General features: G+C 37.9%; 1 protein-coding gene across 1 annotated transcript in view; it reads right to left on the bottom strand.

Annotated features, from left to right (window-relative positions):
- AMN1 (antagonist of mitotic exit network 1 homolog) overlaps positions 1–17,913 on the bottom strand; it is a gene marked incomplete at its 5' end in the record, with an annotated part of 75,331 nt that extends 57,418 nt beyond the window's left edge. The window contains one exon of the mRNA XM_079715197.1: positions 17,876–17,913. Within this exon, the coding sequence (XP_079571323.1) occupies positions 17,876–17,913 (38 nt within the window). The remainder of the gene's footprint in view (positions 1–17,875) is intronic.
- Positions 17,914–18,163: the final 250 nt, after the last annotated feature.

The following is an 18,163-nucleotide window of genomic DNA, read 5'->3' as shown; positions in this document are numbered from 1 at the left end:
TTAAAGATGATACAAATAGATGGAGAGATATACCATGCTCCTGGATTGGAAGAATCAATATTGTGAAAATGACTCTACTACCCAAAGCAATCTACAGATTCAATGCAATCCCTATCAAACTACCACTGGCATTTTTCAGAGAACTAGAACAAAAAATTTCAAAATTTGTTTGGAAAAACAAAAGACCCCGAATAGCCAAAGCAACCTTGAGAATGAAACACGGAGCTGGAGGAATCAGGCTCCCTGACTTCAGACTATACTACAAAGCTACAGTAATCAAGACAGTGTGGTACTGGCACAAAAACAGAAAGATAGATCAATGGAACCGGATAGAAAGCCCAGAGGTAAACCCACGCACATATGGTCAACTTATCTTTGATAAAGGAGGCAGGAATGTACAGTGGAGAAAGGACAGCCTCTTCAATAAGTGGTGCTGGGAAAACTGGACAGGGACACGTAAAAGTATGAGATTAGATCATTCCCTAACACCATACACAAAAATAAGCTCAAAATGGATTAAAGACCTAAATGTAAGGCCAGAAACTATCAAACTCTTAGAGGAAAACATAGGCAGAACACTCTATGACATAAATCACAGCAAGATCCTTTTGGACCCACCTCCTAGAGAAATGGAAATAAAAACAAAGATAAACAAATGGGACCTAATGAAACTTCAAAGCTTTTGCACAGCAAAGGAAACCATAAACAAGACCAAAAGACAACCCTCAGAATGGGAGAAAATATTTGCAAATGAAGCAACGGACAAAGGATTAATCTCCAAAGTTTATAAGCAGCTCATGCAGCTCAATAGCAAAAAAACAAACAACCCAATCCAAAAATGGGCAGAAGACTTAAATAGGCATTTCTCCAAAGAAGATATACAGACTGCCAACAAACACATGAAAGAATGCTCAACATCATTAATCATTAGAGAAATGCAAATCTAAACTACAATGAGATATCATCTCACACCAGTCAGAATGGCCAGCATCAAGAAATCTAGAAACAATAAATGCTGGAGAGGGTGTGGAGAAAAGGGAACACTCTTGCACTGCTGGTGGGAATGTGAATTGGTACAGCCACTATGGAGAACGGTATGGAGGTTCCTTAAAAAAATACAAATAGAACTACCATATGACCCAGCAATCCCACTACTAGGCATATACCTTGAGAAACCCATAATTCAAAAAGAGACATGTACCAAAATGTTCACTGCAGCTCTATTCACAATAGCCCGGAGATGGAAACAACATAAGTGTCCATCATCGGATGAATGGATAAAGAAGATGTGGCACATATATACAATGGAATATTACTCAGCCATAAAAAGAAACGAAACTGAGCTATTTGTAATGAGGTGGATAGACCTAGAGTCTGTCATACAGAGTGAAGTAAGTCAGAAAGAGAAAGACAAATACCGTATGCTAACACATATATATGGAATTTAAGAAAAAAAATGTCATGAAGAACCTAGGGGTAAAACAGGAATAAAGACACAGACCTACTTGAGAATGGACTTGAGGATATGGGGAGGGGGCAGGGTAAGCTGTGACAAAGCGAAAGAGAGGCATGGACATATATACAGTACCAAACATAAGGTAGATAGATAGTGGGAAGCAGCCGCATAGCACAGGGAGATCAGCTCGGTGCTTTGTGACCGCCTGGAGGGGTGGGATAGGGAGGGTGGGAGGGAGGGAAACGCAAGAGGGAAGGGATGTGGGAACAGATGTATATGTATGACTGATTCACTTTGTTATAAAGCAGAAACTAATAAAAAAATTTAAAAAAACAAAAACAAAAACAGGACCCCTCAGAGTTAAGATGTCCTAGAGAATGTAAGGTGAAGATGGGTTCCACCTGGTCCAAATCACAGGCAAGGATCTTGTGCCTTTTGGAAAAACGGGTGAACTTTATGAAGGATGACTGGAATTGCAGTGGCCACTTTGGGGAACCTTTAATTTAGATAAGATAGTCCACCTGAGGGACACCCTTAAAAAGAGAATATTCCAAATTTCTCAGAGACAATGGTAGGCAAAAGCTTCTAAAAGACAAAATGACTCCAAAAATAGCTTCTCTAAAAGAATCCTTACAGCACACAGAAAAATATTTACCAAAAAAATTTTGGTAAAAATCTCTAGCCATCAGCAGGTAACCTTAATTTATTCCATCCGCCAGAAATAATTTGGATCCAGCTATTCTTTTGAGTTTTATATTACTGTACCTGACACATGGTTAAAATTTAAAAATGAAAGTTATACAATCTCAGTTTGTGTCTGTCTATATATTTATGTATATACGAATTCATGTATGGTCTGTGATATTTTTTACAGAGCTCTATTTAATCTGCTTAAAGGAAAATAAGCACTTATATAAATTAAGTGTCCTTTAAACTGTCAGAAATATAGAAACTAATCCAAATGCTTTTCAAGTTAGTGTGATCTGGAATGATTTTTGGTAAATAAAAGCTACTTTAAATGTGTTGTTTTAATAAAATAGGCTTGTCCTCATGGTTGTCAACATTAAATATAATGCAAATATACAAACATTTCTACCCAGGTTTACTAGTAAAATAAGCTTGTGCTATCTCTACATTACAAAATTTGGCAGCAAGAAAAACAATATAAGATGATGATTATCTGTTTAATGTTTAATCCAAGAATATTTACTAAAAACAAATAAATTAAATAGATGTAAGATAAAAGTTTATACTGTTAACTTAAATGATATTCATTATCTATTATATCCTATCTAGATCATTTCCAAATAAGATAATATACTGAAACATTAATTGCTAAACATAAATTTATCATAAGTTTTTGGCTTCTTAATTTTCACAGATAAAAGCTACTTAGGGTTATAATAAACATGTCTTTTGCCAGATTAAAAAACTGTACTATCGAAAACATGAACAGGTCAATTATGAATGTGAATGAAGTTGAATCAGTAACTTAAAAACCTCCCAAAAGTTCAGGACCAGATGGCTTTACAGATGAACTCTACCAAACATTTAGAAAAAAGTTAGCACCTGTCTTTCTCAAATTATTCCCAAAAAAGTGCAGAATGAGGAATGCTTCCAAACTCATTCTGTGAGGCCAGCATCACTCTGATACCCAAACCAGAAAAAGATATCACAAAAAAAGAAAATTACAGGCCAATATCACTGATGAACATAAACACAAAAATCCTCAACAAAATATTAGCAAGCTGAATTCAACAATACATGAAAAGGGTCATACACTACGATCAACGGGGATTTAACCCAGGGATGGGATTGAACCAATCTCATCCAAGAATGTTTCAATATCCACAAAGCAATTAATGTGATACGTCACATTAACAAATTGAAGAAGAAAATCATATCATCTCAATAGATGCAGAAAAAGCTTTTGACAAAATCCAACAAAGATTTATGATAAAAAAACTCTCAACAAAGTGGGTACAGAGGAAATATACCTCAACATAATAAAGGCCATATATGACAAGCCCACATCTAACATCATACTCAACAGTGAAAAGCTGAAGGCATCTCCTCTAAGATAAGACACAAGACAAGGATGCTCACTCTCACCACTTCTATTCAACATAGTATTGTAAGTCCTAGCCACAGCAATCAGACAAGAAAAAGAAATAAAAGGAATCCAAATCAGAAAGTAAGAAAGAAAACCATCACTGTTTGCTGATGACATGATACTACACATAGAAAATCCAAAAGACACTGTCCAAAATCCTACCATAATTCATCAATGAATTCAGTAAGGTTGCAGGATACAAATAAATATACAGAAATCTGTTGCATTTCTGTATACTAACAATGAACTATCAGACAGAGAAATTAAGAAAACAATCCCATTTACAACTGCATCAAAAAGAATAAAATACCTAGGAATAGGGCTTCCCTGGTGGCGCAGTGGTTAAGAGTCCGCCTGCCGATGCGGGGGACGCGGGTTCGTGCCCTGGTCCGGGAAGATCCCACATGCCGCGAAGCGGCTGGGCCCGTGAGCCATGGCCGCTGAGCCTGCGTGTCTGGAGCCTGTGCTCCGCAACGGGATAGGCCACAACAGTGAGAGGCCCGCGTACCGCAAAAAAAAAAAAAAAAAAAAAAAATACCTAGGAATAAATTAACTAAGAGGGTAAAAGATCTGTACTCAGAAAACTATAAGGCACTGATGAAAGAAATTGGAGATGACACAAATAGATGGAAAGATACACTGTGTTCATGAATTGAAAGAATTAAAAATGTTAAAATGACCATACTACTCAAGGCAATCTACAGATTCAGTGCAATTCCTATCAAAATACCAATGGCATTCTTCACAGAACTAGAAAAAATAATCTTAAATTTTGTATGGAAACACAAAAGACCTTCCAATAGCCAAAATAATCTTGAGTAAGAAGGTCACAGATGGAGGTATCATGCTTCCTGATTTCAAACTATACTACAAAGCTACAGAAATCAGAAGAGGATGATACTGGCACAAAAACAGAAGCATAGATTAATGGAACAGAATAGAGAGCTCAGAAATATACATTTCTGGTCAATTAATCTATGACAAAGGAGGCAAGAATATACAATGGGGAAAAGACAGTCTCTCTAGTAAGTGTTCCTGGGAAAACTGGAAGCTACATGTAAAGGAATGAAATTAGAACATTTTCTCACACCATATATAAAAATAAACTCAAAATGGATTCGAGGGGCTTCCCTGGTAGCACAGTGGTTAAGAATCCGCCTGCCAATACAGGGGACACAGGTTCGAGCCCTGGTCCAGGAAGGTCCCATATGCTGTGGAGCAACTAAGCCTGTGCACCACAACTACTGAGCCTGTGCTCTAGAGCCCACGAGCCACAACTACTGAAGCATGTCTGCCTAGAGCCCATACTCTGCAACAAGAGAAGCCACTGCAATTAGAAGCCTGTGGTGCCACAACGAAGAGTAGCTCCCACTCACTGCAATTAGAGAAAGCCCACGCACAGCAACGAAGACCCAACGCAACAACAACAACAAATGGATTAGAGAATTGAACGTAAGACCTGAAACCATAAAATTCCTGGAAGAAAACATAGGCAGTATGCTCTCTGACATTGGTCTTAGCAATATTTTGGGGTACATCTCCTCAGGCAAGGAAAACAAAAGCAAAAATAAACAAGTGGGACTATATACATCACACTAAAAAGCTTTTGCACAGCAAAGGAAATAATCAACAAAACAAAAAGGCCATCTACTGAATATAAAGATATTTGCAAAGAGTATCTCTGATAAGGGGTTAATATCCAAAATATACAAAGAACTCATACAATTCAACATTAAAAAAACCAAACAACTCGATTAAAAAATGACCAGTGGAACTGAATAGATATTTTTCCAAAGAAGACACACAGACAGCCAACAGGTACATGAAAAGATGTTCAATATCACTAATCATCAGGGAAATGCAAATCAAAACCACAGAGATATCACTTCACACCTGTCAGAATGGCTATTATCAAAAAACAACAAATAACAAGTGTAGGCAAGGACGTGGAGAAAAGGGAACCCTTGTGCACTTTTGGTGAGAATGTAAATTGGTGCAGCCACTATGCAAAACAGTATGGAGTAATCAAGACAGTGTGGTACTGGCACAAAAACAGAAAGATAGATCAATGGAACCGGATAGAAAGCCCAGAGGTAAACCCACGCACATATGGTCAACTTATCTTTGATAAAGGAGGCAGGAATGTACAGTGGAGAAAGGACAGCCTCTTCAATAAGTGGTGCTGGGAAAACTGGACAGGGACACGTAAAAGTATGAGATTAGATCATTCCCTAACACCATACACAAAAATAAGCTCAAAATGGATTAAAGACCTAAATGTAAGGCCAGAAACTATCAAACTCTTAGAGGAAAACATAGGCAGAACACTCTATGACATAAATCACAGCAAGATCCTTTTGGACCCACCTCCTAGAGAAATGGAAATAAAAACAAAGATAAACAAATGGGACCTAATGAAACTTCAAAGCTTTTGCACAGCAAAGGAAACCATAAACAAGACCAAAAGACAACCCTCAGAATGGGAGAAAATATTTGCAAATGAAGCAACGGACAAAGGATTAATCTCCAAAGTTTATAAGCAGCTCATGCAGCTCAATAGCAAAAAAACAAACAACCCAATCCAAAAATGGGCAGAAGACTTAAATAGGCATTTCTCCAAAGAAGATATACAGACTGCCAACAAACACATGAAAGAATGCTCAACATCATTAATCATTAGAGAAATGCAAATCTAAACTACAATGAGATATCATCTCACACCAGTCAGAATGGCCAGCATCAAGAAATCTAGAAACAATAAATGCTGGAGAGGGTGTGGAGAAAAGGGAACACTCTTGCACTGCTGGTGGGAATGTGAATTGGTACAGCCACTATGGAGAACGGTATGGAGGTTCCTTAAAAAAATACAAATAGAACTACCATATGACCCAGCAATCCCACTACTAGGCATATACCTTGAGAAACCCATAATTCAAAAAGAGACATGTACCAAAATGTTCACTGCAGCTCTATTCACAATAGCCCGGAGATGGAAACAACATAAGTGTCCATCATCGGATGAATGGATAAAGAAGATGTGGCACATATATACAATGGAATATTACTCAGCCATAAAAAGAAACGAAACTGAGCTATTTGTAATGAGGTGGATAGACCTAGAGTCTGTCATACAGAGTGAAGTAAGTCAGAAAGAGAAAGACAAATACCGTATGCTAACACATATATATGGAATTTAAGAAAAAAAATGTCATGAAGAACCTAGGGGTAAAACAGGAATAAAGACACAGACCTACTTGAGAATGGACTTGAGGATATGGGGAGGGGGCAGGGTAAGCTGTGACAAAGCGAAAGAGAGGCATGGACATATATACAGTACCAAACATAAGGTAGATAGATAGTGGGAAGCAGCCGCATAGCACAGGGAGATCAGCTCGGTGCTTTGTGACCGCCTGGAGGGGTGGGATAGGGAGGGTGGGAGGGAGGGAAACGCAAGAGGGAAGGGATGTGGGAACAGATGTATATGTATGACTGATTCACTTTGTTATAAAGCAGAAACTAATAAAAAAATTTAAAAAAACAAAAACAAAAACAGGACCCCTCAGAGTTAAGATGTCCTAGAGAATGTAAGGTGAAGATGGGTTCCACCTGGTCCAAATCACAGGCAAGGATCTTGTGCCTTTTGGAAAAACGGGTGAACTTTATGAAGGATGACTGGAATTGCAGTGGCCACTTTGGGGAACCTTTAATTTAGATAAGATAGTCCACCTGAGGGACACCCTTAAAAAGAGAATATTCCAAATTTCTCAGAGACAATGGTAGGCAAAAGCTTCTAAAAGACAAAATGACTCCAAAAATAGCTTCTCTAAAAGAATCCTTACAGCACACAGAAAAATATTTACCAAAAAAATTTTGGTAAAAATCTCTAGCCATCAGCAGGTAACCTTAATTTATTCCATCCGCCAGAAATAATTTGGATCCAGCTATTCTTTTGAGTTTTATATTACTGTACCTGACACATGGTTAAAATTTAAAAATGAAAGTTATACAATCTCAGTTTGTGTCTGTCTATATATTTATGTATATACGAATTCATGTATGGTCTGTGATATTTTTTACAGAGCTCTATTTAATCTGCTTAAAGGAAAATAAGCACTTATATAAATTAAGTGTCCTTTAAACTGTCAGAAATATAGAAACTAATCCAAATGCTTTTCAAGTTAGTGTGATCTGGAATGATTTTTGGTAAATAAAAGCTACTTTAAATGTGTTGTTTTAATAAAATAGGCTTGTCCTCATGGTTGTCAACATTAAATATAATGCAAATATACAAACATTTCTACCCAGGTTTACTAGTAAAATAAGCTTGTGCTATCTCTACATTACAAAATTTGGCAGCAAGAAAAACAATATAAGATGATGATTATCTGTTTAATGTTTAATCCAAGAATATTTACTAAAAACAAATAAATTAAATAGATGTAAGATAAAAGTTTATACTGTTAACTTAAATGATATTCATTATCTATTATATCCTATCTAGATCATTTCCAAATAAGATAATATACTGAAACATTAATTGCTAAACATAAATTTATCATAAGTTTTTGGCTTCTTAATTTTCACAGATAAAAGCTACTTAGGGTTATAATAAACATGTCTTTTGCCAGATTAAAAAACTGTACTATCGAAAACATGAACAGGTCAATTATGAATGTGAATGAAGTTGAATCAGTAACTTAAAAACCTCCCAAAAGTTCAGGACCAGATGGCTTTACAGATGAACTCTACCAAACATTTAGAAAAAAGTTAGCACCTGTCTTTCTCAAATTATTCCCAAAAAAGTGCAGAATGAGGAATGCTTCCAAACTCATTCTGTGAGGCCAGCATCACTCTGATACCCAAACCAGAAAAAGATATCACAAAAAAAGAAAATTACAGGCCAATATCACTGATGAACATAAACACAAAAATCCTCAACAAAATATTAGCAAGCTGAATTCAACAATACATGAAAAGGGTCATACACTACGATCAACGGGGATTTAACCCAGGGATGGGATTGAACCAATCTCATCCAAGAATGTTTCAATATCCACAAAGCAATTAATGTGATACGTCACATTAACAAATTGAAGAAGAAAATCATATCATCTCAATAGATGCAGAAAAAGCTTTTGACAAAATCCAACAAAGATTTATGATAAAAAAACTCTCAACAAAGTGGGTACAGAGGAAATATACCTCAACATAATAAAGGCCATATATGACAAGCCCACATCTAACATCATACTCAACAGTGAAAAGCTGAAGGCATCTCCTCTAAGATAAGACACAAGACAAGGATGCTCACTCTCACCACTTCTATTCAACATAGTATTGTAAGTCCTAGCCACAGCAATCAGACAAGAAAAAGAAATAAAAGGAATCCAAATCAGAAAGTAAGAAAGAAAACCATCACTGTTTGCTGATGACATGATACTACACATAGAAAATCCAAAAGACACTGTCCAAAATCCTACCATAATTCATCAATGAATTCAGTAAGGTTGCAGGATACAAATAAATATACAGAAATCTGTTGCATTTCTGTATACTAACAATGAACTATCAGACAGAGAAATTAAGAAAACAATCCCATTTACAACTGCATCAAAAAGAATAAAATACCTAGGAATAGGGCTTCCCTGGTGGCGCAGTGGTTAAGAGTCCGCCTGCCGATGCGGGGGACGCGGGTTCGTGCCCTGGTCCGGGAAGATCCCACATGCCGCGAAGCGGCTGGGCCCGTGAGCCATGGCCGCTGAGCCTGCGTGTCTGGAGCCTGTGCTCCGCAACGGGATAGGCCACAACAGTGAGAGGCCCGCGTACCGCAAAAAAAAAAAAAAAAAAAAAAAATACCTAGGAATAAATTAACTAAGAGGGTAAAAGATCTGTACTCAGAAAACTATAAGGCACTGATGAAAGAAATTGGAGATGACACAAATAGATGGAAAGATACACTGTGTTCATGAATTGAAAGAATTAAAAATGTTAAAATGACCATACTACTCAAGGCAATCTACAGATTCAGTGCAATTCCTATCAAAATACCAATGGCATTCTTCACAGAACTAGAAAAAATAATCTTAAATTTTGTATGGAAACACAAAAGACCTTCCAATAGCCAAAATAATCTTGAGTAAGAAGGTCACAGATGGAGGTATCATGCTTCCTGATTTCAAACTATACTACAAAGCTACAGAAATCAGAAGAGGATGATACTGGCACAAAAACAGAAGCATAGATTAATGGAACAGAATAGAGAGCTCAGAAATATACATTTCTGGTCAATTAATCTATGACAAAGGAGGCAAGAATATACAATGGGGAAAAGACAGTCTCTCTAGTAAGTGTTCCTGGGAAAACTGGAAGCTACATGTAAAGGAATGAAATTAGAACATTTTCTCACACCATATATAAAAATAAACTCAAAATGGATTCGAGGGGCTTCCCTGGTAGCACAGTGGTTAAGAATCCGCCTGCCAATACAGGGGACACAGGTTCGAGCCCTGGTCCAGGAAGGTCCCATATGCTGTGGAGCAACTAAGCCTGTGCACCACAACTACTGAGCCTGTGCTCTAGAGCCCACGAGCCACAACTACTGAAGCATGTCTGCCTAGAGCCCATACTCTGCAACAAGAGAAGCCACTGCAATTAGAAGCCTGTGGTGCCACAACGAAGAGTAGCTCCCACTCACTGCAATTAGAGAAAGCCCACGCACAGCAACGAAGACCCAACGCAACAACAACAACAAATGGATTAGAGAATTGAACGTAAGACCTGAAACCATAAAATTCCTGGAAGAAAACATAGGCAGTATGCTCTCTGACATTGGTCTTAGCAATATTTTGGGGTACATCTCCTCAGGCAAGGAAAACAAAAGCAAAAATAAACAAGTGGGACTATATACATCACACTAAAAAGCTTTTGCACAGCAAAGGAAATAATCAACAAAACAAAAAGGCCATCTACTGAATATAAAGATATTTGCAAAGAGTATCTCTGATAAGGGGTTAATATCCAAAATATACAAAGAACTCATACAATTCAACATTAAAAAAACCAAACAACTCGATTAAAAAATGACCAGTGGAACTGAATAGATATTTTTCCAAAGAAGACACACAGACAGCCAACAGGTACATGAAAAGATGTTCAATATCACTAATCATCAGGGAAATGCAAATCAAAACCACAGAGATATCACTTCACACCTGTCAGAATGGCTATTATCAAAAAACAACAAATAACAAGTGTAGGCAAGGACGTGGAGAAAAGGGAACCCTTGTGCACTTTTGGTGAGAATGTAAATTGGTGCAGCCACTATGCAAAACAGTATGGAGTAATCAAGACAGTGTGGTACTGGCACAAAAACAGAAAGATAGATCAATGGAACCGGATAGAAAGCCCAGAGGTAAACCCACGCACATATGGTCAACTTATCTTTGATAAAGGAGGCAGGAATGTACAGTGGAGAAAGGACAGCCTCTTCAATAAGTGGTGCTGGGAAAACTGGACAGGGACACGTAAAAGTATGAGATTAGATCATTCCCTAACACCATACACAAAAATAAGCTCAAAATGGATTAAAGACCTAAATGTAAGGCCAGAAACTATCAAACTCTTAGAGGAAAACATAGGCAGAACACTCTATGACATAAATCACAGCAAGATCCTTTTGGACCCACCTCCTAGAGAAATGGAAATAAAAACAAAGATAAACAAATGGGACCTAATGAAACTTCAAAGCTTTTGCACAGCAAAGGAAACCATAAACAAGACCAAAAGACAACCCTCAGAATGGGAGAAAATATTTGCAAATGAAGCAACGGACAAAGGATTAATCTCCAAAGTTTATAAGCAGCTCATGCAGCTCAATAGCAAAAAAACAAACAACCCAATCCAAAAATGGGCAGAAGACTTAAATAGGCATTTCTCCAAAGAAGATATACAGACTGCCAACAAACACATGAAAGAATGCTCAACATCATTAATCATTAGAGAAATGCAAATCTAAACTACAATGAGATATCATCTCACACCAGTCAGAATGGCCAGCATCAAGAAATCTAGAAACAATAAATGCTGGAGAGGGTGTGGAGAAAAGGGAACACTCTTGCACTGCTGGTGGGAATGTGAATTGGTACAGCCACTATGGAGAACGGTATGGAGGTTCCTTAAAAAAATACAAATAGAACTACCATATGACCCAGCAATCCCACTACTAGGCATATACCCTGAGAAACCCATAATTCAAAAAGAGACATGTACCAAAATGTTCACTGCAGCTCTATTCACAATAGCCCGGAGATGGAAACAACATAAGTGTCCATCATCGGATGAATGGATAAAGAAGATGTGGCACATATATACAATGGAATATTACTCAGCCATAAAAAGAAACGAAACTGAGCTATTTGTAATGAGGTGGATAGACCTAGAGTCTGTCATACAGAGTGAAGTAAGTCAGAAAGAGAAAGACAAATACCGTATGCTAACACATATATATGGAATTTAAGAAAAAAAATGTCATGAAGAACCTAGGGGTAAAACAGGAATAAAGACACAGACCTACTTGAGAATGGACTTGAGGATATGGGGAGGGGGCAGGGTAAGCTGTGACAAAGGGAAAGAGAGGCATGGACATATATACAGTACCAAACGTAAGGTAGATAGATAGTGGGAAGCAGCCGCATAGCACAGGGAGATCAGCTGGATGCTTTGTGACCGCCTGGAGGGGTGGGATAGGGAGGGTGGGAGGGAGGGAGACACAAGAGGGAAGGGATGGGGGAACAGATGTATATGTATGACTGATTCACTTTGTTATAAAGCAGAAACTAATAAAAAAAAAACAGTATGGAGATTCCTTAAGAAATTAAAAATAGAACTACCATATGATCCAGCAATTCCACTGTTGGGTATTTATCCACAGAAAACAAAAACACTAATTCAAAAGGATATATGCACCCCTATGTTTACTGCAGCATTACTTACAATAGCCAAGACATGGACGCGACCTAAGCACCCATGAACATATGAATGGATAAAGAAGATGTGATATGTATTTTAAAATGGAATATTACTCAGCCATTAAAAAGAATGAAATCTAGCCATTTGCGAAAATATGGATGGACCTACAGGACATTATCCTAAGTGAAGTAAGTCAGAGAAAGACAAATACTGTATGATTTCACTTATATGTGGAATCTAAAAAACAAAACTGAACAAACAAAACAGAAATAGTTATAGATACAGAGAACAAAGAGCTGGTTGCCAGAGGGGAGGGGATGGGGGGCAGAAAAAAAACAGGTGAGGAAGATTAAGAGGTACAAATCTTCCAGCTGCAAAATAAATGAGTCATGGGTATGAAATGTACAGTGTGACGAATATAGTCAACTACTATATAATATCTTTGTATGGTGACACCGTAACTAGATTTATCATGGTTATCATTTTGAAATGTATAGAAATACTGAATCACTATGTTGTGTAACAGTAACTAACATAGTGTTGTAGATTAATTATACTTCAAAAACAAACAGCAAACAAATTCATAGAAAAAGAGATCAGATTTGTGGTTACCAGAGGCAGGGGGAATTGGACGAAGGCAGTCAAAAGCTACAAACTTCCAGTTATAAGATAAATAAGTACTAGGGATATAATGCACAACATGATAAATATAATTAACCCTGCTGTATGTTACATATGAAAGCTGCTATGAGAATAATTTCTAAGAGTTATCATAAGAAAAAAACCCTTTTTTTCTATTTCTTTAATTTTGTATCTGTATAAAACAATAGATGTTCACTAAACTTATTGTGTATGTAAGTCATTATGCTGTACATTTCAGAGTTACACAAGTGCTGTATGTCAATTATATCTCCACAAAACTGTAAGAAAAATTATACTGTGAGAAAACGTCTCTAAAAAATATAATTTTTTGTAATTATGTATTCATGAATTTGCTAATCTACTATAGGATGCTGCTATTACGACAGTTCACAACTGCATGCTTCCTAGTTTTCACTGGAAAATAAACGTTAATAAAGGTTAAAATTTATAATCAATATATAAAAAAATACTAGAAACAAGAATGAAAGAAAACAACTTTGTATATAAAGTATGAGAGGAAAATGGGATGTATTTTTAGAAGAAGAGCACGCAAAGAATTTAGGTCGTATTTTTGTTATGGAAAAAAGAGAGTAATTTTGTACAGTAATTTTGTAAAGTAAAATTACTGTTCATTCCAGAATGAGAAAGAGAAAAGGAATAACACAAACTCTAAATGGATATAGAAAGTGCTTGAATTTTACGTTGGAAGGTCAAAGTTAGCTAAAATTATTCATAAGGGTTTTTTAAAATGAGCTCAATAATAAACTGAAACAAACTAGAACGTTTTTACCCTCTGTGTTAAAAGCACAAAGTTTCTTAAATTATTGGTCTGCTCTTAATAAGATACAGTAAGTCCCCTACATATGAACCCTCAAGTTGCGAACTTTCAAAAATGCGAACGTGCATTCGCATGTCCAATCACATAAGTTAGTTCACGTGTCTGGCATACATAGTCACATGTGTGCATCCTCTACAAGGGTTGTGTTTTTGCGTACTTTACTGTACAGTACTGTATAGAGTACAGTAGTACAGTACCTTTATTTCAAGCCCAGGATGTCCGGAAGTAAGCGTAAAAGCAGCAGTATACAGCCGATTGTGTTAGTTGGGTACCTAGGCTAACTTTGTTGGACTTATGAACAAATTGGACTTACAAACGCGTTCTCGGAACAGAACTTGTTTGTATGTAGGAGACTTACTGTATTATAAAAGGTTTTTCTCTACCTTTTGTGTAAACTGTCTAGGAACTAAAGATTCTGTGTCTTAGCAAAATAATTTCCTGTGCTTCATGTTATCTTTATCAGGTCCTTAACTACTTAGGAAAACTGAATCTTTACAACATTACAAGAGGTAAGGTTTTTTTGGTTTTGTTTTGTCTTTTACAACTATGTAACTTTCTGTATTTGCTTTTGAAATCTTTTAGTTGTCACTTTGGCTGAATAGGTAACTAAGTTTTGCTTCACAGTAAAGCATTTACAATCAACTACAGGCCAAAATGATTTGTCTTTATGGAGATTCATGGAAAGGACCCTGACAAGTACTCTGGAATACAGATTTCTGATAACTTTAAGCTCATACCACTAAACTGAGTAAGAATTTCTAGAACTCTAATGGAGAAACTGCTTAATTCATAAAACTGCTAACCCAAGATCAAGCAAAACAAGGATTAATTACATGGGACCAAATGAACTGATGAAAATAATTATAACTTTTATGACTTTGTTTGAAACACTGTCAGTTCTTCAATGCTTGTTTTCCAGATTTAAAGAACCCTTTTTTCCTCTCCTTCTAAGCTATCTAAACTTAAAACAATTTGGTAAAGTATACTTTTAAAAGCAAAAATGAAACATTTATTTTTTCTCCTTACCTGATCCCTTCAGAATTAAAACAAACAAATAAAAAAAAAACAACAACCCTTACTGAGTATTCTTATTTTCATGGCAATATAGATATTTGCATAAATTCAATAAGAATCTGTTCTCTTTGTAACAGGACACAACTGGACAAGTCCTTGGCTTGCCTTCTTAGCATAAAGAGGCTATTAAAGATCTAACCTGAGATCTTACTTATTAAGATCTTATCTTACTTATTAAGACAGTTTTAAGGATCTAAAGTAGACTTTATGGAGCCAATAAAGCCCCTTGGATATTACCAAAGCTTTGACTGGAGTATCGTATTTGAGAATGTGCATAAAGTCACTGTTCTTGCTGCACTTATGTAAATAACAAGCCAAGTTTAAAGAGACTAGACTTATTTTACAAACAAATTACTTGTGATTATCTTTGGTAAAAATGAGGTGACTACAGAGAGAAAAATTATGTTTAAACAGAAAACTTTGGCATATTCATAATCAAATTCGAGTCCTGCTTATTGTCTTTGAGGTTTTGTATCTAACGGTAAACTGGACTGGGTCCTGAACTCTTCTAGTTTTCTCCAATATCTGGCTATGACTCCCCAAACTAGTATTTTCAATTTCCTCCCACCCTCTGACTTGATATAAAAACTAAAACTGTCCTTTTCCTCAAACCCTACAAGCTAAAGCTTTCAGTCTTGATATAGACTTCAGAGAAGTCACAACAGATCACGTATAGACAAGACAACCTTCATACCTACTTCTATGTAGGCGACTCAGAGCTCAGCAGAACACCTGATGACATCATCAAAGACATTCAAACTGCAAACCAGGAAAATCTATCAGTTTGAAACTGCCACCTTCATTCCACCTTCATCCAAAAGTCCGAGCTCAACTCCAAAAATTTTCTCGACTGGCTGCTCTCTAGACTCAACAACTGCATTTGTAATTTGTTCCAACTAATCTTTAACCTTTGCCTTTCTTTTGTTTCCACAGAAATGCTTCTTATTGAATACTTGATTGCTCACACCATATAGAAGCCTACTTAGATGGAAGCTACCTATAACACCGCCTCCTAAAATAAGACATCCTCATGTTTATCCCATCTTAAGTTATCATGACATAGTTCAGTACTATAAGACACTAATGCAATACTGAAAGGCTTATTTCCACAGGTCCATAAAGCTTTCTGTGATCTGCTTCCAAAGAAGACAATGTGCCCCATATATTAGAACCTAGAGACTCAGTTTATTGGAAAAGACACCAACAAAAGACTGCACTTAAACCTCATTGGGAGAGACCTTATCCTCTGCAAAATCTCTACAGTTACAGCAAGAATCTGTAAATTCTTTAGCCAGAGTTATTTTAGACAACTGCATAGCCTTAGACACCCTAACCACCCAAGACAGAAGTGCATGTACTGTAACTGGTAAAAAAAAAAAATGTTGTTTCTATGTTAATATATCAAAAAGATCTTAAAGATCAGATGCCAGTCTTTAATCAAATAGGCAACGCTTCTTCCCTTGATTATTTAGTTGGTTAAATCATGGCTCCTGGGACTCTGCTCTGGAGAATCTTTCAATCCTTGACTACTATTCTCCACATAGTCATTATATTAACCTCCCTAGTGCCTTGTATCCTCTCAAGAGTTTAAATGTCTTTCAGCGACTACTCACACATCATATGTTATCCATCAGGATTAGACAACTGGAAGAACTCAATGATCCCACTGACCGTGTCCAGGGTGACTATGTAACTGCCGGTAACAGCAATTACATGACCATCCATCCCAAGGACTACATCAAAGGGGTAGTGAGAGTAACACCATATTGGTTCACACTCTCAGCTTGCCGAGAGAAAGATCAAAAGTCGGGGACTTTTTAAATAAAATAAATGGAGACCAGGCTTGAAAATCCCCCAAGCTGACCAAGCCATTTAGACCGCATAAGCGAAACCAAATCTAGTTTATATCATGAACATAAGTGACACTTAACAGGTTATTCCTTGTAAATGCCTCTAATAATCAACTTAAATTGTCTTCTTAAAATAGCATAAGATAATCACTTTTAACCAATCCCCTGCTGTCTGTAAACTCCCAACGTAATAACCATTGTAAAGGTTAAACAGCTTCCTCGTGCTCACTTTATAAAGCCATCCTGTAACTACATGCCTCTGTGCTTCTGGTTTCTGCCTCAATAAAATATTCATATCAAGTAAAGCTCTCTGAAATTTCTTTTAATACTCGGTAGCCTTCTAAGGATTTAAATGTTACGTTTATTGCTCACTACAACGCCATGAGATAGGTACTGTTATTATACTAATATTGTGGATCAAGAACTAGGGCCCAGAGAGGTGAAGCTACTCTCCCATAGTCACACAACTGGAGAATAATAGCAAAACCGGGAGCTGAACCCAGCAAGCACAATCAAGGATTTGAGCGCTGTGTCAAAGAAGCAATATTTATCCCTGTTACAGTAACTGGGTGGAACTTTGCTGAAGGCTTCTGAGAGCCCCATCCAGTGTTTTGTTTTTTGTTTTGTTTTGTTTTACCAAGGCTTTCAGCTCCCGTCAGAGATAGGCCGCTGCCAGGAACCGCCCGGGCGTGCAGCTGTCAAGGCTGACTGACAGGACATCTATCGGGGGCCAGAGGGGCAAGCCTGCCGGGCAGCCCCCCTGGTACGACGGTCCTCAGCGAGGAGAAGACAAAATCAGAGACCCAGGTCTAGAAACACCCGCGGGGCCTCCTCGGTGGGAGGCAAGAAGGGGGCGGGGAAGGGGAGCAGCGCGGGGCGGCGGGCGCGGGCGGCGCCGGGGCGGGGCGACAGGGAGGCGGGCGGGGCGGACTCACAGATCCAGGAGCTGACTGACCCGCTGCTGGCTCGGCATCGCGGCCGCCCTCGGAAGCCTCTTCCGCGGTCCCGGGGCCGCCGAAATCCAGCCAGAGACCGTCTGTCAACTCCTGCCCCGGAGAGACGCGTAGGCCCTTGTGACGTCGCCCGCCTCTTCCGGTGACCAGGCGCGGGCGCGCTGGCGACTGCCGAGCCCCTTTGGGGCGGAGCCCGGCGCGCGGCGCCGGAGCGGCGGCGGGATAAAATGGAAAGGAGCCTTGCGCTCAGAGAAGCGCTGCGGCAGTTGT

The sequence above is a fragment of the Hyperoodon ampullatus genome (genome assembly GCF_949752795.1).
Source record: "Hyperoodon ampullatus genome assembly, chromosome: 11".
NCBI lineage: Eukaryota > Metazoa > Chordata > Mammalia > Artiodactyla > Ziphiidae > Hyperoodon > Hyperoodon ampullatus.
Note: the sequence above shows the minus strand (reverse complement) of the source record. Positions and strands in the feature narration are given on the sequence as shown.